We start from the raw sequence: 26,262 nt of genomic DNA, 5'->3' as shown, positions 1-26,262 counted from the left end.
AACATGCCATTTAAAAAAACACAGCTTTTTCATAAGTGTTGGAAATTAAACTGCAACAAAGAAACTTTCTTGTTCCATGTTGGCCACAGAGGGATGTTGTTGTTAGAATAGAGACACATTGTTTTGAGGAGTCATAAACAGACTTGATATGGAATGTGTTATATCATAACTAGCGCAGATTTTACCCTGGCATTGTTGGCATCCTGATCATTATGTCTTATCTCAGATGTCAGATTTCTCACTGTCCTCTCAGCAGATTTGGACAGACGGAGGCGCCACACACGCTGCTGACAGTGAAACTCTATTGAATGGATGGATATTTGAATCCCAAACAAAGGAATACATTGTATAATTTTATTTTAAAAAAAGACAGATTATAATTAAATATCCAGGCCTTTAAGTGTGCAGATGATTCTCCTCTCTGCTCCAAAGCCTCATCAGCTGATCCTTGTGTCTTTGTAATCACCATGGCAACGGATGAACAGCACTGAGGAGGAGAGAGAGGGTGTAGTTAGAAACAGGGGTGGTGTGCGAAGAGAGTGAGAGAGAGAGAGATTCAGGGGGAGGAAGAGAGTGACGGGTGGAAGTGAGATTCAGAGAAAAGTTGTTTTTCCAAAGAGAAGAAGAGGAAGAAGAAGAAGAAGAAGAGGAAGAAGAAGAAAGGAGCTGAGACACAGCTTTTACTTTTTTTTAATTCGTCTTTGTCTGGCCAACATGTGTTTCAGTTTGGTGATGCTTTTCTTCTGTCTCGCCCAAACAGAGCTGGCAAGAGTTTGGGCTCAACAGCAAACAGGTGAGCTGAGTGTGTTTTCCCTCCATCATCATTGCTATAATCTCTCCACCTGTCTGGTCTTTAAAGATCCTTCAGTTTGCAGGTGTTGCAAGTCTGTCTTGCAGCTTCTCCACCTTTTATCTTTTGCTCAATTAATGCTTGTGCAATTACACTCTGCATGCACATTGTTTTCTTAATTGGATTTCCATTTGATCCGGGTTGAAAGAATACTCAATAATGTAATTTATACATTTTTATATTGATGCTACTGTTGGTATTTCAGTTCACTTTAAACTTCACAGCTGCAGCACAAGTCTTTATGGAGCAGCAAATGGGCATGCCATGCCCTTTTTATTTTACACACAAAAGTGAATGACCTAGTTTGCAATAAAGTGTACAATTAAAATACCGTCTTCCACAAGCATGCGACTGAGTCTAAACAACAACCCACAAGCAGCCTGTCTCAGGTTTAAAATTAGAAGGTAGACTTTGTTTTTCTTCTTGCCTCCCTGCTAGACTCCCACAGGGAATGTTAGAAAGCTTTAGTAGGCAGTTGGAGAGTGGACATCAGTTAATATTTCTTTTTTTGATATACTGTACAAGTTTGGGGAAGTGGAGTGATGTGCAGGAAACGTGTTTGGAATATGGATTTATTTCTGAGGAATTTGACTGGTCACTCTCTCAGCTGCGCTTTCTCTACATTTCACTTAATCATCCAGTACTCCTCTTCTGCAGAGTGAAACATGTTGCAGATGAAACAGCATTAGGAGGTGCTGAGATACATGGTTGCAAAATAAGGGGTCAGCTGTCTGTGCTAACCTAACATATCCTCCTGTTCTTTGCCTAATTCGCTCTTATCTGCCTTGTCACTCAACATTATATATTGCTCAGTTTTTAAATAATGACTTTGTCCCTGAGGGAGCCATCTACACCATCTAAACCAGACTGTAAAAACACCCGAGTCCTGAGCCGAAAATGAATTGTGTACCCCTCAATGACCTCAGTGTTTGGCCTCTTGTCTCTTGTCCTGCTGAGAAGTTTGCTTAACAAATAGCCTGAAGCCGATCCAGACATGTTGGAGCAAAACTGGAAAAATGAGAAACAAAGTGAAAGGGATTGTTTTGTAAGATCAGATCAGAGATAGCATGTTATTGTCTGTGACTTATTTTGTAAAAGTCATGTCCAATTTGACTTGTGATAAGCAAAACATGCTCATGTTTTAGGGGAAAAAAAGTGGCAAGAGCAAAATCAGCTATCTGCCAGCAGCTGAGCAGCTCGCTCTTTGAATCATGTTGTACTTTGGAGCAGTGTTTATATGGGAAAAGATTTTGGGCTGTCTCCTTTTCTTTTACTTAGCTTATCAGACAACTTAAAAGCAAAAACTAACATTTTCAGCTTTCCCATGCAGAGATTTGGTTTCACTGTACCAGAGGAAAAGTGAAGCAATCAGTGCACTCACGTTCTCTAAAACAGACTTGACCAAAATTGGAATGCCTTCATAATTTTATTGTGAAATGTAACTTTGTTGCACCCTCTCAGGGATGTCATAAATTATATTAGCCATTTTTAAGATTCCTGGGTGTTACTTAGTTAAGGTGATTGTTGCTGTGTGTCAGCAGCGCATTTACTGGCCAAAATACATACTAAGACATCTATCACATTATCAGCTCCAATTATTTGATAATGGAGGTGGTGGAGATCAGTTAAATATGCACTTTCAATCAAATATAAAACACTTGAAGAGCCAAGTGACTCAATTATCTGGATGAAACTTATTCCCTGAAATTAATCTAAATTGCTCGTCTGCAGTTCAACCACAAGCCTTGAAATGAACTATGCATGTTTATCGTGGGTGATGTTGCCTCTGCTCAGGAAGGGTGTGTTCTCTCAGACCGCTCAGAGCTGACCGCTCACAGAAAAAGGCAGCTAAATGTCGTGGTTTGGTAGCTCCTAAAAGAGCGGGCAGAGGTCAGTTTTCTGTCCACAACGTCTGCTCTTTCATTGCCTACATTTGACAAAAAGCAGTTCCTGTTTTACATCATCGGGTCTTACTACATATACTTGTCATCCTTAGTGCTGTGCTTATTGTCTCAAATTGTTTAAAACCTTTACACCCTGAAACATGTTGAGCAGTGCAAACCTCATTGGTGTTCGTGACCAGGGGCAGCTTTAGCCAATGATGGTTTTCTCACTTTCTGACTCACCAACACTGTTTTTCTACACTGGCACAATGAGGTATGGTTTAGCTGTTTGTGCACCGCCCTGCTAGTTTCCTAAAAGAAGAGCAGACCTACAAAACAAATCCAGGTCCGTCTTGATTCACCACTTAGGTATTCTGTTGCGATCATCTCCCATTGGATTTCTGTTATATGCACACAAGAATTTATGAAAAGATAGGACAAGTGTTATGGACATGTTAGCCCTAACTTTAGATATATCTGAAAACCTCAAACTTCTTAATATCAAATCACATCTTGCTTTAATTCTAAAGATGATATGCCGGGGAAAATACACTTCTATTTCTATATAATTTTCATGTTAACCCAGTAGTATGTTGTGCGCAATGTCATCACTGACTTTAAGACATCTAAAAGATTTAAAATGTTAGATTCTTACAATAAAGATACCAATGCTATTCGTGTTTATACTGTAGGTATATCCACTGTGAAAATGATAAAGAGTTCAAATATTACAAAGAATATCAGAATAGCAGTGGCAATCCTAGACACTAAGGGGGGAGGCAGGCAAAAAAGCCCATCAAGAACCTGATGGTTGTGCTGACAGTTGTAGGTTGTATCCACTTAGGCAGCGGTGCACTGTGTGGTGCCTTTATGGGAGGTTTAAGGGGGTTTAAAGCAAGTGGAAATCTCTGAAGCAGAAAAATTAAGCTCCTGAAATGGCTACGTGAGGCTGACTCCAGAAGCAAATCAACCTTATAGACCCCCATGTTAAAGTGCCTAAGTTTACAGCAGAATAAATATCTTTACAGCCTGGTATAAAGAAAACAGGTTTTGTCTCTGTAGTTAATTTCAACATTGATGGCAACTGTGCAGTGGCTGAATTTTTATTTGACTCATCAGTTTAAATTTGTTTAAATGTGGTCACTTCTGGCTCCAAAAATCCAAGATGGCGCTGGCCAAAATGACAAACTCGAGGCTTCAAAACGAGAGCCACAAACCAATGGATAACGTTATGGTGGCTATGTTGATTATTTTTATACAGGGTATGGTTTATAGTTGTCATTGCAAATTGTGCCAATATAAGTAGCCATCAAGAGCCCTTTTTTCTGGATTTTTCTTGGAGGGGGGCAAACATTTGCCGGGATTTTTCTTGGAGGGGGGCAAACATTTGCCGGATTTGCCTCTCCTGATGGTGTTCCCCCTGGGTAGAGTTTTAACTCCTTTATCAATAGTCAGATGTATGTTTGAAAAGGTGAGTTTGGTATCATTTTACTATACTTAGTGGACTATTTTTCTGTGACTGCTGTAGGATGCACAGCACGTAGGATGTTACATGACTCATGAGTATTAGCAATGCAGTGAATAATTCATAAGGAAATAATTGAGTCCAGAGTGAGTTTTTGTCAGTTTCTCCTGGACAGCAGAGACAATATGACTCCCATCTTACTGTTCTGGTCATCTGCCAGCGGTTTCAATACTACTGGCTGTCAGAGTGGTTATTAGAAGCCACGGCTTCATATTCAGCGTTTGCACCCCTCCCAGCTTTTATAAACCAGGATATGTTTATCTGCTGCTCTGAAGGACTCAACAACTCTCCTCTTACCTCATAGATGCCATAACAGGGCGGATCCAGCGCTCAACAATCACACATCTAGGTTTAACATATGAGCCGCCACGAACGCATTGACGCACCACTTAATTGAATCAAAGGGTGGTGAGAAACACTCATGAACAAATACAATAAGCTCCCTATGAGGTCAAGACATTTGGGTTGTCACTTCAGCGACTTGTTAAATGACGTATTGTAGTTTTGACTGCTGTGGAAGACATCAGTGTTATAACTGTGTGAATGCAGGGTAATGTTTAAAGCAGGCAGCACCAGCCAATGTCCCACACAGTCTGAACTCTGGGGGTTTGGCACAGGACATAGCTGAGGGACCAACAGGCCTGTGTTCCCCTCCCACACTCAGGACAGAAATGCAGGCATCAAACCAACGTCAGCTAGCATTTCGCTGGCATAAGAGGAGCTGCACTGGGTGCTGGCACCCATAAGAATTTGTTTAGAAGCTAAAAATGTCAGATTTCACATTCCTAAATGTGTTTTCTTGCTGATTATCCACTTTTTTGTGAAGACAAATGCCTTGAATTGAGCCAAAGCTCCCTCCTTTAACTACTTTCTGCTTAACAAACAGGAAAGATAAAGTTCCAGTCTGTTAATTTTCTCATTAACATAGGCTAGTAAAAGTGGGGGAGTGGGTGGGGGTATGTCTGCACGTGAGGGGGTTTGCTGTTGTCTCCCAGGGCTTCGAAATATGGATGAAATGGCTTAATATAAAGCAGCTGCCTAATTCAGTGTAGGTCAGTCGGGTCCAACACCTGAGAAAATAAGCATGGTGTCTTCTCATGGCCATTTTTAGAACAACACAGTTGACAAGACACTGTGTACTATAATGTGGGTTTGGCTGTAGTTCACTTTTACAGTCATACCATGTTTTCACACCCCTGAGAGTTACACCCTCATCCCCTCAGTAAGTCAAACTTATGAGGTTTGCAAAACCTCAACTTCCTGCTTTATCACAAACACTTTACTGAATGTGCGCTCACACACTTTAATTGTCTTTACCCCCACCCCATCTGTACTGTGGAGTGTTATTTTCAGTGTTAAACAGTGTTAAAGGTGTTAAACAAAAATCTGTGCTGGCAAATATTTGTATCTCAGCCCGAGCACGAGCAAATTGTTTCAAAATTAAAATAGCCTGGTGTATATTTCAAGACCCATGGTGTTAATGCACTGCATGGGAGTTAGGATGTCATTACAATTTATATGAATCTGGTGTGTAGGAGAGCTGGACCACATGAACAGGTGGCTCAATGAAGGAACATGGCACTGATCATGTCAAAGTGTGTGTTTCCATGTTAAAAATGCTTCTTTGGCTTTCCTTTTTCAAGCACAGGTGTCAAATTAAACGTGGGTAGCAGGAAGTAGGGCTAAATTCCACTTTCTGCGCACAGTTGGGAGAAGTTTTCATCAAAGGTTTCCTACCAGAAAGGGATCTCTTGGTTAAGGCAAGGAAAAAAGTTGTGGTTTGGGTTAAAATTAATAGACTTAAGTCAAAAAAAAAGTCCTACAATGAAAGCTTCTCCCATGTGCTTTCATCTTGATCTAAAGCTTTTCATTTCAAATCAAACCACATTTTTTCCACTTATAAACCAAGAAATCCCTTATTTCTTTACTGTCAGAAAACCCTGCAGGCAGACTTCTCCCAACAGCAGATGGTAAAAATAGCATTAATTGTCTTTTTAATTAAGTTAAAATGTCAATATTTAAGCAACCCGTGTGTCTAAACTTTCACATAATCCCATTGTCTTTGTTAGTGCTTCATGCCACTTTCAAGGCAGGACATGCTCCTGCAACTCAGGGGGGCGGGTCGGTGCTGCTAATGCTAACTAGCCGTTAGCTGTAGCTCTAAGCTAGCATTAGCATGATTTGGGGAGCAAGCCAACACATTCATACACAATTAACAGTGACAATTGACATATTAAAATCTGTGGTTTACAGGTGTTTGAGCTTGGGCTTCCTAACCGGGCCAGTAGCAGGCCTGGTAGAGTCGCCCTGCTCAGTTTTACTCTGCTCAGTTACCAACAGTCCCGACATGAAAACACCGGAGCAGCAGAGACAAACTCTTCGCGGCAGCCAAGCTGACCACGGCCTAACAATCACGGTGTTTCAGACGGGAAACTGAACACGACGGAGTGATTGTCCTGGCTTTTTTGTTTCGTAAATGTTCCCAGCACCGCTACAAACACCTCCCGTAGTTCACTGAAAGCCAGAAACGAAAAACAGCGAACGTTAGGTACAGGAGACCGCACTGATTTAGGGTTAGATGAAACACTCCGTGAAGGAATAAAGCGGTCTCTGGGTTTATATAGTCTGCAGTGACGTCACACCCGTTTACCGTAATGTACCTAAAAAAAAATCCGCATATTACCGTAACATTTCAAAAAGACATAGATAGATGCCATGCAAAACGACTTTAATAAATGATATGGCATGTGCGTCTGTCAGCAAGTCCTGGTGTCTATATTTTTAAACATCTTTGTTATTATTATATCTGGAAAAATTCACCCTCTAAATGCAGTGGTTGGAATGTAAATAAGTAGGCTATGTTTTAATTAGGTACAATTTCCATTTTATGCTACTTTATACTATTACTACAACGACTACTACTGCTAGTCCACAGCATTTTGGAAGCTAATGTTGTGCTTTTTACTCCACTATATCTATTTCATAACATAAGTCATTTGTCCATCCATCCATTGTCATCCACCTATCTGGGGTTAGGTCACAGGCATAGGTCACAGGACAGCAGACTGTGCAAGATACTCCAGACATCCCTCTCCTCATCAGTGCTTTCCTGCTCCTCCTGGGGAATCTCAAGGTGTTCTCAGCTATATAATCCCCCCAGTGTGTTTGGGGTCTGCCCTGGAAAAACCTCTAACAGGAGGCACCCAGGAGGCATCCTGATCATATGCCTGAACTACCTCAGCTGGCCCCTTTCAACACAAAAGAGCAGTGACTCTACTTTTAACTCCCTCCAGATGTCTGAGCTCCTTACCCTATCTCTAAGGCTGAACAAAGCCCCTCGAAAAATAAATCTGATTTTGGCCGCTTGTGTTCACGACCTCATTCTTTCGGTCACTAACCAAAGCTCATGATCATAAGTGAGTGTCAGGACATAGATGGACCAATAAATCGAAAGCTTTACCTTCAGGCTCAGCTCCCTCTTCACCATGACAGTCTGGGGCAATACCGTGATGTGGGCTAACTGTCACCTCACACTCCATGTTACCCTCACACATGAACAACACCCTGAGATATTTGGACTCCTTTAGCTGGGGCAGTAACTCTCTCCAAACCCAGAAGGGGCAATCCACTGTTTTCCAGCAGAGAACCATGACCTCAGACTTGGAGGTGCTGGCTCTCATCCTGACTGCTTTACACTTGGCTGCAAACTGTCCCAGTGCCTGCTGGAGGCCATAACACAACAGAACCACATCACTAGCAAAGAGCAGAGATGTCATTCTGAGCTCCCCAAACCGGACACTCTCCTTCCCCCACCTGCAACTTGAAATCCTGTCCACGAATATCACAAACATAGTCGGTGAGAAGGGACAACCCTGGTGGAGGTCAACACCCACTGACAACATGTTTGAATTGGTGCCAAGTGTGTGGACACAGCTCTCGCTGTGGTTTCACTAAGACCGAATGGCTCATAGCAACAACCCTGGTACCCTGTATTCCCACAGTAACCCCCACAGGACTCTCAAGAGGATGTAGTTGCAAGTCCACAAAACACATGTAGACTGAATGGGCAAACTCCCATGACCCCTCCAGCAGCCCTGCAAGGTTGAAGAGCTGGTCCACTGTCCCACAGCCAGGACGAAGTCCACGATGCTTCTCCTGACTCAGAGGTTCGACAGTTGGTTGGAGCCTCCTTTCCAGCACCCTGGAATAAAGTTTCCTGGATCTTTTTCTGGAGTAAAAGATCTGAGCACTTCTGCCACAGATGTCAAAATGCAGGCTATGATATGATGCTACCTTGGCAACCTGGAAATAGATATCAAATGAGCTGTCAGAAATGTTGGAGTCATGTTTAACTGAGGTCTGAATGTTGTTCAGTATTGATTATGAATTTGAAAAATCTCCAAACTAAGGTTATCTCAATTTATTCATGCCTTTCTTTTTAACCTTTAAAACAATAAATAGTCTTTGCTGCGAACATGACATACATTTGTCTCTAATTATGAAGTTAAACTGGCTTGTGGAAGTATGGAAGTATGGAAGTATGGAACATTTTCAATACAAACAAAACTGTTTTTAAAACTTGCTCTAAAAGCAAACATTGCATTTGTAACACAGAGGGGAGGAGAGCTGTTTTGTGGAAGCCAAGTATCCTTCCTGAATAATATATTAAGAATGTATTCTTCGATCATTTTATTTAACACAAGACAACACTGCAAGTTTGTTTTAAAAAGTGCTACACCTATAAGAACAAGGGAAACACTTAATAGTTAAACATTTAATAGATGAATTATCCATCAACCAGCTGTTTTAAACAGACTCAGTGACCAGTTAGTGAAATATTTCTGCAGACTAAACACAAAAATATCCTGGAAAAAACCCTTCTAAGCCTGCCTCGTCTCTGCTTTGTACAGAGATGACTCTGGGAGCTCGGTCGATACATTTTGGCTCCAAAGTTGTATCAGTGACTGAGGTTATTCAAGGACCAAGATGTCCATAGGTCTACATCCAAGTCTCAGTGTACCAGCTGAAATGCATTTTCCACGCTCCATAGAAAATCACAGTGTGATGCTAAAATAAACTCCTAACATCAACTAGGAATATGTGGCTTTCAGGATATGTGGCTTTGAACAAGGACAAGCCATCAACTGAAACACCCCAGAACTGTAAAACAAAGCCTACCTCCCCGAGTCTGCTTACTAAACATGGTTTACATTGTTTGTAGGATTTGACAGTTCCTTCCGAGCATCACAAAATTGTATTTGTATTGTTTTGTCTTCATTCAACAATGGTTTTAACTGACAAGGCTAAGACTCGCAATATCAAAACCAAATCGGAATTTGTCGTTTGGCTGAGTGGTTGATTACTGAGCCACAACTGTAAACATCTTTCTTAAGAGTCTAAACAAAACTGGCATCTGATAGGTTTCCCAACAATGTGTGGTACTGCTGCCAGGGTTAAAAATAAAAATAAAAAACAAGTTTGGTGTATTTTCTCTCCTTTTCAGTGGATTTAGCATTTAAAATGCTTCAGCTGGCACCGAAGTGCTGGTATCATTGCATCCCATAATAACCAGCACGACATACTAACCTGATATTCATTATTTTGGACAGACAATTGGTACAGTGTGACCACAAAGCAGTATGAAGAGCCAACCGGAGGAGGCAGTCATCCTCACAGAGCTCAGAGGTTATCCTCAGGCCGCGCTAGGCTCAGCAGGGCTGTCCTGGGTGGAGGACTCGCCATCAACACCCTGCCAGACAACATGACACGCGTAGTGGTGAGAGAGCTGCACCGCAGTCTTTCTTATGACTCTAATGGCTTGTGGCATTTATTATGCTTTTGGCTTGTGTCATGTTGTATTTGTTTTAGTTGGAGTTAAACACTGCCCTCTTTTGGAAATAGAGTTTACTCCTTTCCACTCACTTGGAGAAGTACATGACAGCATGTGATTTAACCGTGTACAGAGTGAACTCTTGATGCCTGTGTCACACCATTACAACCTCTGATCCCCTGTGTGTTTCTCTTCTGGAAGGAGGATTCTGGGAAGTATTACACATGGCGTAGCATTGGCCCAGAGGACCCGCGCACACAGGAACTATGGGTTGACATGAGTGACGTCCGGCATGGCCAAGTTAGAGTCCATGGCATTCTGTCAAATGCATACAAACAGGCTGTGGTGAGTCTCACACGCAATAAATACTTGTACGCTCTGACTTTCTTTGGAGGTTACTTGTAAAAAAAATTTGTTTAAATTATACCAGGCCACTAAGAAGAAATGGGTGACAGTTGTTATAGAGGGTGTGGCTTAGCAGTAGAGCATCTGACCACAGATTTAATCTGGGTGTCACCTAATTGTGACATCAAGTTCAATATGTTATATGAACATACCTGTGTTTAAATATTTGAAGTGGTCAAAATTCAAGTAAACTCCACAAATCCTCATAAATGTAGAACTCCTATGTCCTTGTCAAGATGGAGTGCTTAAAGGGACAGTTCACCCTAAAATCAAAAATACATATTTTTCCTCTTAGTTGTGCTATTTACCAATCCAGACTGTTTTGGTGTGAGTTGCTGAGTGTTGGAGATATTGGCCTTGGAGATGTCTGCCTTCTCTTGATTATAAGGGCCCTGACACACCAAGTAGATGGTCGTCTGTCTGGGCTTCATCGGTGAGCGTCTGTCACCCTAGTTTTACCGCACTTTTGGCACTAGTCGGCTTTTTTTCTACAGATTTAACATGTTGAATCAGTCTCAGACCCGGCAGAGCCTGTTTGTGAGTAAAATCCCTCTGATTGGCAGTTCAGCTCAGCACACAGGAAGCAAAAAGGAAGTGAAGAAAGCAAACAAACTATTAAAGTCAAAAGAGATCAAACAAACCTGTTATATAAGATTATATACGACATGTTTAATAATTATTTAAGATATTGTTTTCTAGAGTTATTTCCTCTCATGCAGGCGCAAAATGCACATGCTCCTTGGCAGTTGGCTGTAGTCTTTGCGTAGTGTTCAAATGCAACTTTGTGGCCGAGACTCGAATGACGTGAGGTGATGCAACAGTCGGCCTTTGTCGCCACTAGTTCTTTGATGTTGGTTAGCTGTGTCTGGGCCATAATGGAACTGGATGGCACTCAGCTTGAGCATGAGCCTGTCATCCATAAACAGATGTATGCTTCCTTCTGTACAGTGATACAGTTGGTGGGTGTTGTTCAGTAGAAAGAAAATAGTTCCCACATGAAACTCTCACAACAAGGTCTGCAGATTATATGAGTAACCAGGTCATGATTTCTAGAAAGAGACAATGCTGTTGAGTTTTTTAAATGTATTGTTTTTGGCACTTTGATTACCAGAATCCAAGTGCCATCTAATTTTACTACATTAGAGAGAAGGCAGACATCTCTAGCCAATATCTCAAACACTCTGCAGCTCACACCAAAACACTCCAGACTGATTATGTATTTCTGACGGTAGAGACGAATTTAGGTCGTCTCCATCTCCTTTAAATTTTCTGAATTTAAAGGAGATAATTTGATCCGAAACATGAGTTAACATTTCATCCATATGGTCATTACAAGGCCATGAATATGCAGTCAGATGTACCCTCCACAGGAGGTATATCTCAGTGGTAGAGCATGTGAGTACAGATCAAGAGGTCCTCATGTTTAACTCTGGGTGCCCCCTACCTGTGAAAACAGCATGTACCAAATTACCTGCAATGATGTTAAATTATTCAAGGTTTTAATGAAGTTAAGCTGGGAATACTCTTTGCTCTGGTCTGGTTTGATAGCAAATCTCCTCTTTCTTCTGTTCTTTTTGAGATAAACTGCAACACATTAAATCACATATTAAATCTGAAACATAAGTTTACATATAAATGTGATGTGCCCTTTGTGCTGTTTTCTTTGAGATATTTCTACGTTTTTAGTCATATGGTTTCTTAAAAAGGCATCAATAAGAGGCAGGGTGTAGCCTGCCTTTCAGGGTTCGGTGATAAGGCATTTGATTGCAGCCATGTTCAAATCTTTGTGCCCCCTACCTGTGAAAATGTAGCACATACCTCAAAAAGCTTTAAAATCTGGTGTTCTATTATGCTGTAAAATAATTATATGTACTTTCTAAAGCCATTCATTTAATATGGCAACAAACATTTTTGTAGATCTCTATCAAATCTAATTTAAAGTTTTAATGAAGCTGGGGTAACCTCTAGCTCACCTGGTAGAATACTGTATGTGCCCCATACACACTGTCCTTTGCAGCGGCCTCAGTTTGATTACGACTCCCAGCCCTTTGCTGCGTGTCAACCCCCTTTCTCTCCCACCGTACCCATCTATCTGCAGCTGTCCTATCATTAAAACTTAATCTTAAAAAGAAGTTCTAATGGAGCTAATCAATCTTTTCTATATCCTTGGTAAAGTGGAGTGCAAAGGTACAACACTGCAGCAAATATAAGTACACGGGCAGCTTCTGATTCTGCATTTGTCAAAGGAGAAAAGCCTGAAATTTTGCCCTTACATCTTATGTGAGAGCAAGCCAGGACACAGTTCAGTCTGAAACATAAGGTAACGCTGCTCGGGGAGCTAAGGGACTGGGAAATGTTGGTACATGCCAAGAGCTACAGGCCACGGCCTGCCAGAGGCTGTCAGCGCAGTCCCAGATTTGACCTCTATTGTCCAACACCTGGCACCTGTGTAATACATACAGCTCACTTTAATATGGAAAGATGTGGCGGATCAGGCATGGGGAAGGAAAACTCTTGTACACTAAGAAAAAGCTGATGGACAAAACTTCAGATTCTCCAAGTGCAAACAGAGTACTTTGGCTTTATAGAAACATCTAATCCAGGTTACAGAGTTGGAGAATCAACATCAGATTATAAATGGACGAAGCTAAGAAGAAAAATGTGCTTGCAGTTTGGGAAATCAGAAGACACATGTTTTTAGTATATTTTGATACAGCTAAAGCTGCCGTCAAGGGTTATCGCTTTTATTATTGGCTACAGCCGGGTCAGTTTTCCGTTTTGCTCTGCTGATCTTGAGACTGATAACATGGATTATGAGGGTGAATCATGATGTTGTGGATCTTAGTTATTTAGCAGAATATCAGTTTTGATAACTTAACACCCAGTAACCTCAATGACCCGCTCCTACACAGCCAAGTTGTGTCTATGTTTTAACCACAGTAGATCATTGCAAGATAGTTACATCAGACTGCATGCCGAGAACACTGTTAATCACAGATAGGGCAAGGCGGAACCTGCTAGTGTACACAAGCACTTATCCTTGTATAAACAATATGTGATGATAAAATTAGAGCAGGTAGGCAAGGGGGTATAGCTCAGTGGTAGAGCATTTGACTGCAGATCAAGAGGTCCCCGGTTCAAATCCGGGTGCCCCCTCATTTTCAATTAAAATTGAACAAGACAATGAATGTTAAAACACGATGGTGGGTGTTACATAGGCAGTTCCAAGTGATGCTAATGGACTGAGTTATGTACCGAAGCATTTCAGAGCAAGGTGATTTAGCAAGACGTGGTCATAACACGGTGGACAGTGTCTGCCCTGACATGGCTGTAGCGTTGTGAACAGTGGAGTTAATATCAATGAGATAATGGTACCAGCACTGCATTGATTCCTGTGAGTACCTCGTGTGTGGGAAGGCAATTTGAATTGAGTGGGAGAATGATAGACTCCACTACTACCAATGAAAATGACAAGCGGTAAAGACAGAATGGAAATGCAAAGCTGCAGACTATAAAAAGTGTCAAAAAAGGGTTTTAGCACCACAAGCTGAGTGCCAACTAGTCCAAATACATTCATAAGAAGGCAGACGTCTCTATAGCTGATATCACTAACATTCATCGACTCACACCAAAACCATTTAGATGGATACATGTCATTACAGCTAAGAGGAAAAATGTGTCTTTTTGATTTGGGGGTGAACTGTCCCTTTAAGGATTACAACTTTAAATGCTGAAAATACAAGTGGTTTAGTTACAATGTGAGTAAGAGTGGTGTGAAATGTGTCAAAATTACCTTTCAGCAGGTGAAATAAAATGCTTATGATGCTTAGAAAAACAGCTCAACACATGAACTCCACCTCTAATTCTCTTTCTGTCCATTTCCATCCACTGTCTCTGCAGAGGGTTGCTCTGACGTTTGACTTTCCATTCTACGGACATTACCTGAGGCAGATTACCATAGCAACAGGAGGTACTTTTCGATTTTATAACAGATGTTCAAGTGACCTTTCTTGCATATGTTCAGAGCTGAGAAGTGTTTTTGCAAGTCATACTCAAGTCTTACATATTTTCCCCATCTGCCCATTTTCAGGGTTTATCTTCACAGGGGACATTACTCACCGTATGCTGACCGCAACACAGTACATCGCCCCTCTAATGGCTAATTTTGACCCCAGCCACTCCAAAGAATCCACTGTGCAGTACTTGGATAATGGTGAGACAGCGCCTGATATTTAAACACCATTGGCTGACTACTTGTCTGACTCCTGTTTGACATTCACTGTCTTCAGGTGAGGTGTTTGTGGTCCAGTGGGAGCGGGTCAGACTGTCAGGAAAAGAGTCAGAGGGAGCCTTCACATTTCAGGCTGCGCTTTACAAAACAGGCGCCATCACGTTCATCTACCGAGATGTGAGACACACGTGTGCTCTGTGCTCCATACTTTATCTCTTTCTCATCGCTGCGTGCACAAGTGATTCCTCTTTTTGTCTTTTTATCAGATACCTCTGTCACTAGATGTGATTGGTTCAGCTGAGCACCCAGTGAAGGTCGGTTTGTCTGATGCCTTCATGGTCACGCCAACTTCTTCTGAATCACCAGGTCAGCAATATTGTTTATGCCTGTCCACTTATGAATAATGCAGTAAGAAAACCTACTTGGCAATAAACCTGAGTGTATTCCTGATTCAGATGCCCAACAGCAGGCGATTTATGAGTACCATCGGGTTGAGATAGACACTACAAAGATCACCAGCTACTCTGCTGTCGAGTTCACTCCACTGCCCAGTAAGATCCTTATCCATCATCGTTAAATGTTTAGTTTCAACGATTCAGTATCACTGCATCAGCACTCAAACAATACAACCTCTGTTATCTTGCTCATCTCTTTCTCTCTGTTAAGCCTGCCTGCAGCATGACAGCTGTGAGCTCTGCCTCTCATCCAACCAAACCTCTGGTTGTAGCTGGTGCCATGTACTCCAGAGGTGAGTGGGATGTTATCAATCTATTTAATAGCAATGTAGGCAAGTTGGTAGATGCATTTTCCTGAGAGAAAGGGCACCCAGAGTTGAACTAGGGACCTCTTAATCTGCGGTTAAATGCTCTGCCACTGAGCCTGGTATCTCCAACACTCGGCAACACACACCAAAACAATCTAGACTGATAAATAGCACTACAGGTGAGAGGAAAAACATGTATTTTCGAATTTGGTGTGAACTTTAACTGTGATATAGTGCAGGTGTAACCCTTATAAATATGTATCTTGTGTGTTTTAGGTGTTCAGATGGCATGGATAGACACAGACAAGAATGGTTGGACTACGCCTGTTCAGAAGAGGTATTGCTGGACATTAAGAATAAGCATCTGCTTTAATTGTCCTTTTTGAGACTTGTGCATTTATTTCATTGTGTATGGGCAGAGCAAAAATGCAACCTGTGAGGATTACTCCAGGGGTGACAGCTCCACTGCTTCGTCTATCACACCAGAGATGGAGGACGTGACCTCATTGACTCCTCTGCAAAAAAGCTGTGAAAGTGACGGTGAGGCCGGGCTATTTTTAGTGTCAGTACAATATACGGAACTGTAAAATGTACACAGTATTTCACAACACTTTTGTCACTTAGTAAAAATAGATTCTGCCGTGAAATAAGTGTGGAAATGACTGCTTTCTGTCTTCTTTCAGATGAGACCAAACGTCATATATTTAACACTGGCAATGGTGAGTTGATAACTGTGAGAGACATTTATAGGTAAGTCGTATGAATGAAGGGATATAATTATGGGGCTTCATCTTCAATGCAGATGTGAGGACAGATTCTTCAACCAAGAATGCCGGATTAGCTAATACAGGAGTGATAGCTGGTATAGCAGCTGCACTGGTGCTACTTTTGGCTCTGATACTGGTAGCTTTGTATATCAACTACCATCCTACTGCTGCATCACCACTTTACCTCATCCAGGTGAGCGCCAACTGTGTCCTACATCTGCTCTGACAACAGCCAGACATGCTTTAATTAGATTACATGTCAACATAAAACCTTTTCTTTTGTTTTCAGCGACGCAAGAGCTACTGGCCGTCCTTGAAGTTTCAGAAGCAACAACCTGGTTACACAGAAGTGGAAGGAGAAGGCCATGAAAAAGACAGCATTGTTGAAGCTGGACCATGTTGAAATGACAGATGGAAACATGGATAAATATTTGCATTGAACTGATTTCTACAAAAACATCCACATATATACATTTGTCCAAAGCCAGTTCAACTTTTACATCCAATTTATGACTCCATCGCCAAAAGTTGACATTGTTGCAACAGTTTGTGTAGATAATAGCTGAATGTTACATGATATTGAACAATTCCATTAGAAATGTGTATCTCTGCTGCGATAAAATGTGTTTTTATTCCACCTTTCCTTAAAATCTTTATGTAATTTGACTGTAGTCAATTGTGCAATGCATGCCACAAGGTTAACAGCCTTTGACATAATAGATAAACTATGCTGTTTTACATGAAAAGAATAAATTTCTGGGTGTGCTTCAGTTTCAGTTCCTGTTGCTTTCACTTGCAAAGCTGATTCTTTTAAGATACACCTTTTGTTTTGCAAGAACACGTTGCACAGTTAAAGATAAGTACCCCAGCTTGCAAGTCTTATCTTTTTATATCATATTTAGCATTACTTGATGCTGTAGCCTCCGTCAGGGCCATAATCACCTGGCAATTTTCGAAACTCTACAGCTAAATTGACCATTTTGGAGCATTTTGGAACAAAAATCTTACCTCAGCGGTTCTCAAAGTTTTGATGACTGAGTACCATTTTAGGGAGTCACCATATGAGAGAGGGTCGCACGGGAAAAATGCACACATTATGACTTTTTATGGCATTTTTTAATGACGTACTAACACTTTACCAGAGCTAACAATCAACAGTGATATAGCCTGCATAACACTAGCATTACATTTCCATTTCTTAATACATTTGAAGTAGTAATGAAATAAGGACAGTACAGTGTTTGACACCACTTGCACAGACCAGACCTGCAGTGCACTGTAATATTAGAGCAGAAAATAATGATTCTGATAGTTGCCTGTTGTAGCACAGCTTTTTATTTCTTTATTGCATTTTGAACATATCTGAATATTGGGGGTGGTGTCTCCCCCAATATATATACTGTAATTACTTTCTAGCTGTACATGAAAGGGGTGGAAATCCCAAAATATGTTATGGGGCCTATTTATAGGGCTATAGAAGCGACAGTACAGCTCTTTCGTCAGCAGGTGTCATCCTAAGCAAATGTATCACATGGTCATCAAGTAGGACATGCCGTGAACGTGGCAGATGTGTAAAAATGTGATTTGAGATCATTGGATTGGTAAAGCCCCAAAAAAACTGCAACAATGAAGATGATCGCATGAGTTTGCTATGCGAGCACAGATGGGAGGAGGACAGACATGTTGGACATGCACAAGGGTCGACATGGATCTCTCCACAGTTGCACAAGACTGGGACTGTGTTGCAGCACGCAAGTGCTCGAGTCCGGTTGAATATGCCCAATGTATAGATGTTGTAGTTCCTCTAAATTAGTGATCAAATCTTGCTTCCAAGTAAAATAATTGAACCTCCCACACAGCCTCTTCCCTTTCTGCTCGGACACGCGCAGTCGAGGGAGGGAGAGAGGGGGGGGGGAGCGGGAGCGCGCTTTCCGTGTCTGGTTAGTGGACTGACAGCCAGCTGTGCGGCTACAACGACAACAACAACCTCCTGGATTTGCTACAACCAACTAGATTAGTGTCGGTGTCTTTCTGATCATAAACGTACACTACAGCTCGTTTGTGAAGTGAGGACTCGACGGCACAAAGCTACAAGCAGTTTCATCGGCGGTTTCCGTGCTAACTAGCTAGAAGAGCATTCCTCCAACATGAATCCGTTGTGTAGCAGATGTAATCTAGTCGTTTACCCCACGGAAAAAGTGAATTGTCTGGACAAGGTAAGAACACGAGAAAACCGTCTTACTTCCTAGTATTCTCTTAAAAACACTCTCTATTCGCCTTCCCCCCGTTGTACCTTGACTGCACTGATTTCTGCCCTCTCAAAATGACACCTTTCACATATTTTTGTGAATGAATTGAACACCCCAACAGGACAGGTATGTCGCTAGCGAGGCTAGCTAACGGCTAGCTTAACGTCTGGAAGGCGGTGGCACCAGAGCGCGGACCAGAAACGACATTACACCTCACCGTGTGGCTATAATTACTTTAAGAAACCAGAATTTACATTTTTTTTCACCATCAAGACAATGACTCAAGGCTACGGTATTGATTCAGCCTAAACCAGCGCCTCACTGTTCCTGGTTCGGGCCTGGCTGGCACCACTGCTTTGAAGAAAACTGATTGATAACGTTAGCTAAGGTCTCAAAGCTGCTCGAAAGACGTATTCTGTGGCTGGGGGATTCACCATTGAAATACGAAACGATGTGAGACCTCTGTGTGAACAATATAGTCCCCTAACCAAGCTTTTCGTGGGCAGCGTGGACTGATCTGGACATGTCTGTGTCCAATTCATGGGCTAATCCAAGTCAGGGATCATCAGTGAACCGCCTCGATTAGTTTTCAGTCAAAAGCAGTAGCCTAATCTGAGCCAAGGTGCTAATCTCATCAATTGTACCCACAGTGACTCTGCCCAGGTCACTAATTCACATGTGTGCAGCAATTTAAGGCAACACTGGTGCAGCACATCTTGCTCCTGTCACCTCTTCATCTACAATCTACAAGGAGGTAAAGGTGATCATGTGTTGCATGCTGCTGCACAGATAAACTAACTTTGCAACAAGAAAATAAAAGCAACACCCATTTTACGAGGTGGGTGGGGTCTGCAATGTTTGGCACATGAATAGCAATGTTTATGTATTTTAACAAAGCAGAGCTCCAGGCAAGTGGATAATCTGTCTAATGGACGTCTGAATGGCTATTGAAAATCAATCCGTGTTGAGACATGCTTATCTGTCGGGGTTGATATTGCTAGAGAAGGTGGGGAAAGAGCACACAAGGCACATTATCTCAAGTAACATCAGCTCTTGATTGACTGCATTATTGCTCCCTGCATGGATGTGTTCCTGAATGCACCATGACTAATGTTTTCCTAAAGTGCTCTGGACTGGAATTGATTCATCCCAGAACCCCCTCTTCATGCACAACCCTCCAAAAAATCTGAGTCATGTTAGCATGTTAGACGGCTGGTATTGATGAGAACCAAATTGCCAAAAGTGCAGCCTGAATGTGTTTGGTATCTGGCCTGAAGCAGAGTGCATTCCAGCAGACAGACACTCCCATAAAACGTGCTCTGTCAGAGGCCTGCTGTGCCGTCTCCCTGCTCTGAACCGAGCTCAGGAGAGTAGCCTGCCGTCTGTCTTTGCTGCCATTCCGCATCAGCGCTCGCCCCTTCAGACACACCAAAACAACCTCCCCTTTCCCTTCTCCATGGCAAGCACACACACAATGCCCTTCTCGTTTGTTTAAAGCAGCCGAAGCCACATTGGCTGGGGAATTTTCCGTGTGCTAGGCTAGCTCAGGTGAAGGAAGGCAGAGGAGTCAAGGGTGCTGCCAGTCCTTCCATTGGTATTCTCAGCCACCGATGAATACCTTTACCTGACAGTCTTCTTCAATAGTATCCCTCTGTGGTGTGGACAGGCTGAGCCACAGAGGCTTGTTTGTCTGTCAGCTGCATTCCAGTATGGCAGGGCTGGGCCCTGCAGAGGGAGGGCAGCCGAGCACATGTAAAGACAGGAAGTGAATTTTGGTTGAGGCTCTTGTCGGTGACGGTTTTGCCTTGTTATTTCTCTTCAGTGCTTAAAATACTTGTTGACCGAAAGTAGTTCCTAATTTGACTCAAGTATCAGGCTCATACCTATCATGTTAGCTTTTTTAGCCGTTGAAGCCGTTGAAGCCGTTGAGCTTAAGCCAAAAAAAACTGCAGCAAGGAAGTGGCACAGTAGCTGTGTTTACCATTGCCTAATATGCAAACCTCGGCAGTAAAACTGGTCATATTTAGGTTACTGTGCAATGTCTGGAGGTGTGAAATGATTTATGTGTGTGTCACTTTAAGATTACTCACCATTTCCAGCACTCAGGAAGTGTGTGTTTTCAAGATAAATTGAGCGATTTGTGGAGAGTGGTTAAAGCTAATCTCTCACTGAAACACTCGACTCTGCTGGAGTGTCTGTGTACTCACTATCTCCACGAGCTGTCTGCATATTGTATGTCTAAATCACAGAGCCTGTTCTTACCTGCAGGTGAAGAGATACAGCCCTCCTACATCTCTTCACGAGATTTATTAATATTTAACTGTGACATTATGCCGTAGAATATGAAGTGGTGTAACAGGTTCCTGGGTAGTAAATCTGCTACCATTTCAGTGAATGTAGTGTTTTAAAGCCTATAAATAATCTGAGAAGCTGATTTGTTCCAACAGCTCATCCTTTAATAACTAAGTATGAAGCACAAACATCACTACTGGCTCTTGAATATGTTAGCAATGTCAAAACATCTTGATTAGTGTTTATACACGATATTGGCAAGATTTCTTCGGAGGCTAGACCTGCTTGCTTGTTTCAGAAACAGCTTTTATGCAACAAATGATCTCCCACATGGCACCAAGTATCATAGATAAGACACAGCTTCTCTCAAAACAAAACAGTCCATCAATGAAGGATGAATCAAAAGAGATATGGATGGACAAAAGAGAGCTGAGAGATTATTTCCCTCATATCGGCATGTCGCTGAAGGCTTTTACAATGCAGACAGAAAGAAATACACTGTCTTGCTTTTGTTCCCTGATGTTACACTCACAGAATAATCAATTGCAGGAAGGAATTTGATCACACGTTTTATATAAACTTAAGTTTATTAAGTTTATTTTTTAAGTTTATTTACTTTATTAATCCCCCTGAGGAGAAATTCAATGTATTCACTCTTGTTTGTCAATTACACCCAGGTCTGAAAGACACACACATGCACAAACAGGACCTATACATGCACAAAGTGGAGAGATGTCAGAGTATGTCTTTAGTTGAGTAGGTAGTAGAAAAAAAGTGGCTGCACTACTTGGTTCACATGATCTCAAAAATTCAGACACAGTTGGCATTAACGAAAGTGTGAGTAGTAATCAGATTTCATACACCATTTGCTTCACTCAACGCTGATGTATCTGACACATACTGTTGTACTGTACTGTAGCTTTCACAGCTACAACTGCCTGGGGTTCATTTTTATTTAGCTAACAAATTGGCTGCTGTGTTATTTGGCTTCAGTGTGGGCTTTCTGGTTTGGATGTGAGCCTCAATTGTACTGCTGCGTCTCAATCCCAGGAAATTGCTGGAAAGGGGGGGGGGGGGGGGGGGGTCAAAGGTCAGAAGAGTACAGTATGCAAGTTATGCAGCTCTGCACAGTCTTTATGGCATGAAGGAGCTTACATCATGGTTGAGCAGCAGCCTCCAGGGCTGAAAAATAAAGCCAGCGGAGAAGTGCCTAAAACTGCAGTTCCGAATGACCACTGGAGGCTGGCTCCAAAAGGGAATCAATCCCCATAGCCCTCCATGTTGAAATGCCCAACTTCAAAGCAGAAATAAACTTGTTTACAGCCTGGTACAAAAAAACGGTTTGGATCTCTGTAGCAGATTTCAACATTTGTGACAACTGTACAGGGGGTGAATTTTTTTATAACTAGCCTGTTTACATTTTATTAAGGCTTAAAGTTAGGCATAACTAAGGGCGCAGCCACTTTGCCTGGTAGGAGCATTAGAGGCCATTTAGGGTGGGGGCCCATTCATTCATATGAAAGGCAGTTCAGTGGCACATTAAGCCAAAAAACCTCAACTGTTGCATATAAAATTACCCTGATAAGTAGCACTGCTTTGGCACTGTGTGACCCATATAGCAGGCGCACAAGAGACTTCCACCGGCCAGGCCATCCTCTTCTGGTTAAGCACTCCACTAACTTGAATGTGAAGAAAAAGGTCCAATCGTGTGGTCCTTCTAGACTTTCCAAATGTTATTGGGCCGAAAGGATCAGATTCTGATTGTGAAACAAGTTATTTCTCAGGGGTTGTGACCAGTGGTGTAGTGGAGGGTATATCTCTTTCTCTCGCTGTCTACAGTATACCCACCTCTCAGCCAAAAAGCCATGAGGATATATAGGAGAGTACTTACTCCACGGTAACCCTAACCCAATTATTAAAGCTAACAGTCTTGTGCAAGGGCTCTGATTTTAAATAAGGAGTATTTGTTCTCAGATCTTCCAGTGTGAACACATTTCCTATGACTCCACTTTTAGAGGAATTTGTCTACCGCCTCGCCTATATTTAGACAGATTATTCTGAGAGCTGATTCATGTTGCCCAAATGCCACAAGAGGTAAGGAATCTGTCCAGCCACCACCAGTCACCTCCCTTTGCTGAGTCACAGCCACAAACACACATGACACTCAAAAAAAAATCACCTGAGATGTTGACTCCGCTGTGAGTGGCCAGGTACTTCTGCTTTGTGTGTTTGTCAGAAAAAGGAACCAGTGCACATGTTCTGTTTCTCCATTTGTACCGGCACAGAAAAATCTGGACTCTCGTGTTTTGGCATTTCACCCTCAATGTGCTCATCTCTCATCGTTTGCGCTGAGTTTTTTGTGTTTTTATTAATGTCTCGTTGCTGGGGCGGCAGAATGTGTATGTTACTGAGTGCACATCATAGTCTGGAGTGGTTTGGAAAGTGTGTGAAGTGCGTACTCTACTTTAGCATAGTATGTCTGTTCAAGTCACTGTCTGCCTGCTGGCCAGTACCAAAGCCCTTCACTTGGATCAAAACTGATCCAGCCCGGCATCAGGTAGGCTAATAATTATCCAGCCTGCTTTGATGAGATAGTTTCTTTTATTAGCAGCAGCCAGATGTGGGCACTTTGTCTTCGGGCATGTTCCATCTTTCGCAAGAATAATCTTTCACATATACACAGATTAAGCTGCTGTAATGCCCCATCATGTCTGTGTGTATGGTGGTGTTTCTGATTAATTTAGCCACTTACGGTTTAAAATAAGAGTCTGAGTCAAAGAGCCATCACAGCATCTTTCAAACTGCAGGACTAATCAGCAGCATAAAACAAAGTGGTTTAAACTGAAGTTAATTGTTACTGATTTATGAAACGTTTCATCAGGGTCCCTGGGGTCCCTGTCCTTCAGTGTTATAAGGCACTAAAATCCTCTGATGCTTAATTTGGTGACTACCAAAAGACTGGATTGCAAAAATCCCCTTAGCACAGTCTATAGATTAAATAGATGTTTTGTTTTTATATAAAAATGATATGATGATTGTCACAGATTTTCATCGCATCAGTATAGAAAATAGCATCAGTCAAGTCCCTATATGCGCCCGCTCTATAAGCCACTTGGTACTTAAACAATACTACCAACCAGTGTTTCTATTAAAATTATAATAATGGTTTGGTATATGTGTTGCTGTGGTTAGTGGGTTGTATGAAGCGAGAAATGTGCCCTATTTAGATTACACACCAATACTGATGTAGGAAGTGGTTGACACAAGAGGCCCGCAGCATTTTGATCTAGTCACTTAATCGACTCCTATCAGTCTGTAGTTTGGATGTGAGACTCTCACTAAACCTCCCTCTGTGTGTGATGTGTGTGCATACACGGTGTCTGAAGTTGTTGTTGGCCTCCCACATCGCTGCAGGGCTTTTGTCCAGGCCAACTTGTATTTGGTTCTCACCAAGAAGGAGCTGCGAGGCTGACTGAGCATTTTTGCTCTTGACTGGAGTCTTGAATCCCATTTGACACACATGCATCATGCACTGAGACATATAACCTACATACAGTACTACACACACTTACACATACATGTAGACACACACATACACATGTGCCCTTGAGCTGCACTAACGCAGGGAGACAGTGCCTTTTTTATTTTTTTATTGGTGTTTTATTTCTAGGGCTCCGTCTCTGCAGTGTCCTCATTTTCCAGCTGACTGCCAGATCCTGCCTCAGCACCCAAGAGCCAGGTTTTCCTGGAGCCGGACAAGGCTAAGTGCTGGATGGCCTCTCAAACATACATTTGGGATGTTTCTCAACCCCCGTCTGTTTTTCCCTTCCTTCCTGTTTGGCACCTGTCTGTCTTAATCATAGACTTAACATAAGTCCCAGATGTAATATATTCCTACCAGATTCTGTATATTCCGATAGCGTCTGGGTTCAGATGAGATAGGTGGCGGTTCACATGTGGCATTAGAATGCGTCTCAAATTTTTTTCTCAACTGACCACTTTATTATATTATGTCACCCTACGCACATTTGATTTTATCCCTGAGAAGCTGCAAGCACCACTCAGCAGAAAAAATATAAAAATGTGCGCTCAGCCGTACAGCTAGAGCCTGCAGCAGGTTAATGCATACTGACTAAAAGTTAAAGTTCACCAGGTTGTCCTTTAACGTGTCAGCGATGTATTCACATTTCAGTATTCACACTATGCTGCAAATGTGGATACATACTGCCCTGGTGACCTCCATGTGTGGCCTGAGTGCATTTGTGCACCTGTGTTTAGGGCTGTCTGCTTGTTGTCGCTTCATCTAAGAGGCAGTTAAGTTTGAGCCAGACCTCAGTTCACCTGAGGGTTGGAAGGGTTGTCTTGGTAGAATGTGTGTTAGCAGGTTGGGTTGGGCTTAGGAATAGTTTGCTAAACAATTGAGTTCAGCGGACTTGTGCTCTGGAATAAACCCAAGGTCAATATTTATTTAGGGAAATAACAGGAGTGTCAAAGTCCATTCTCAGCTGATAGGCTCACCCTTCCCCTAACAACATTTGTACTCACACCTCTCTATTAGCATTGTACTTTGTCAGCTTAACCATGCTTTATCATTATCATAGATTTGGGGAAATGAGAACGGGATAACATTCTCTGTTGAGAATATCATACTGGGCTGCTGCACTACACGTAGATGAACCAGACGGTATGCATGCAAAGATGGCAGCCTCCACAGCTGCAAATCAGCTGAAGCTAGAGGAAATGGAATCTGCCTGCACTGTGCTGTTGTTTGTAAAGGGATTTGCTGTTGCAGTACAAGCCAGAACAATGGAGAGGGAGAGCAGTGGAAAGAGTAACATGATGTGTCCATCTGCAACTCCCTTAGGCCCCGATTGGGTTGTAGAGGGATAAGGAGTTTGCATTGGAAGGCTTGGCCCAGTGTGTTTGGCTGTGGATCACAGCCCCGCCGAGCAGAGCCCAGGCTCGGTTTCCACTGTGAGCCGCCTCTTTTTGTATGCCTCAGAACAATATTGCTGGCCTACAGCTACAAACACCCATGTCATGACACACATGTACACTTTGCCTGTTGTCATTGCACACCACCTTGGGTGGTCCGTTACGTCGCAACAGAACAGACAAGACTGTTCTTAAAACCGGCCTGAAGCCATATTCCTGCTCAACAATGGGAGGAAGTGAAATGCCCATTGTGCTGCGTGTTTGGTCATGTTTCCATACATAGCGCAGCCATGATTGTGTCTACTGTCCATCTGCAGCATTCTCAGCCAGCAAACGTCAACATCCTGGTGATTTATTGCCAGCTGTTTATCAGTGCTGTTACACATGCTTATTATCAAACTGTATCACTGCAGGCAGGGGTGTGATGGATTTTTCTGTCAGCAAGGCCTGCGTGTTATCCTGAGAAGACCTTGTGGAATCAAACATGCATTGTCCATGTGTGTGTTAGTGAAACGTTTAGAAAGTGATGGTG

General features: G+C 42.3%; 2 protein-coding genes and 1 non-coding gene across 4 annotated transcripts in view; all 3 read left to right on the top strand.

The window, feature by feature from the left end:
• Positions 1 to 555: 555 nt before the first annotated feature.
• On the top strand, positions 556 to 17,013 carry LOC125879350 (plexin domain-containing protein 1-like). Its single transcript, XM_049561186.1, has 14 exons — positions 556 to 793; positions 9,868 to 10,034; positions 10,290 to 10,433; positions 14,394 to 14,463; positions 14,584 to 14,706; positions 14,783 to 14,901; positions 14,991 to 15,090; positions 15,180 to 15,275; positions 15,391 to 15,472; positions 15,764 to 15,824; positions 15,907 to 16,027; positions 16,171 to 16,206; positions 16,290 to 16,447; positions 16,544 to 17,013. Exons 1-14 carry the CDS (start codon positions 715 to 717, stop codon positions 16,655 to 16,657), a joined length of 1,470 nt encoding a protein of 489 aa, XP_049417143.1. The 5' UTR covers positions 556 to 714; the 3' UTR covers positions 16,658 to 17,013.
• trnac-gca (transfer RNA cysteine (anticodon GCA)) lies at positions 13,578 to 13,649 on the top strand. Its single transcript has one exon. It is a non-coding gene; the product is annotated as a tRNA-Cys (tRNA).
• A 1,145-nt stretch (positions 17,014 to 18,158) lies between the features above and the next one.
• lasp1 (LIM and SH3 protein 1) overlaps positions 18,159 to 26,262 on the top strand; it is a 40,119-nt gene continuing 32,015 nt past the window's right edge. The window contains exon 1 of one of the 2 annotated variants that reach the window (XM_049560485.1): positions 18,159 to 18,470. In XM_049560485.1, the coding sequence (XP_049416442.1) occupies positions 18,402 to 18,470 (69 nt within the window). In that variant the 5' untranslated portion in view covers positions 18,159 to 18,401. The remainder of the gene's footprint in view (positions 18,471 to 26,262) is intronic. The other variant, XM_049560483.1, reaches the window with a different exon arrangement.

Source organism: Epinephelus fuscoguttatus, linkage group LG19 (genome assembly GCF_011397635.1).
Source record: "Epinephelus fuscoguttatus linkage group LG19, E.fuscoguttatus.final_Chr_v1".
NCBI classification, from domain to species: domain Eukaryota; kingdom Metazoa; phylum Chordata; class Actinopteri; order Perciformes; family Serranidae; genus Epinephelus; species Epinephelus fuscoguttatus.
Note: the sequence above shows the minus strand (reverse complement) of the source record. Positions and strands in the feature narration are given on the sequence as shown.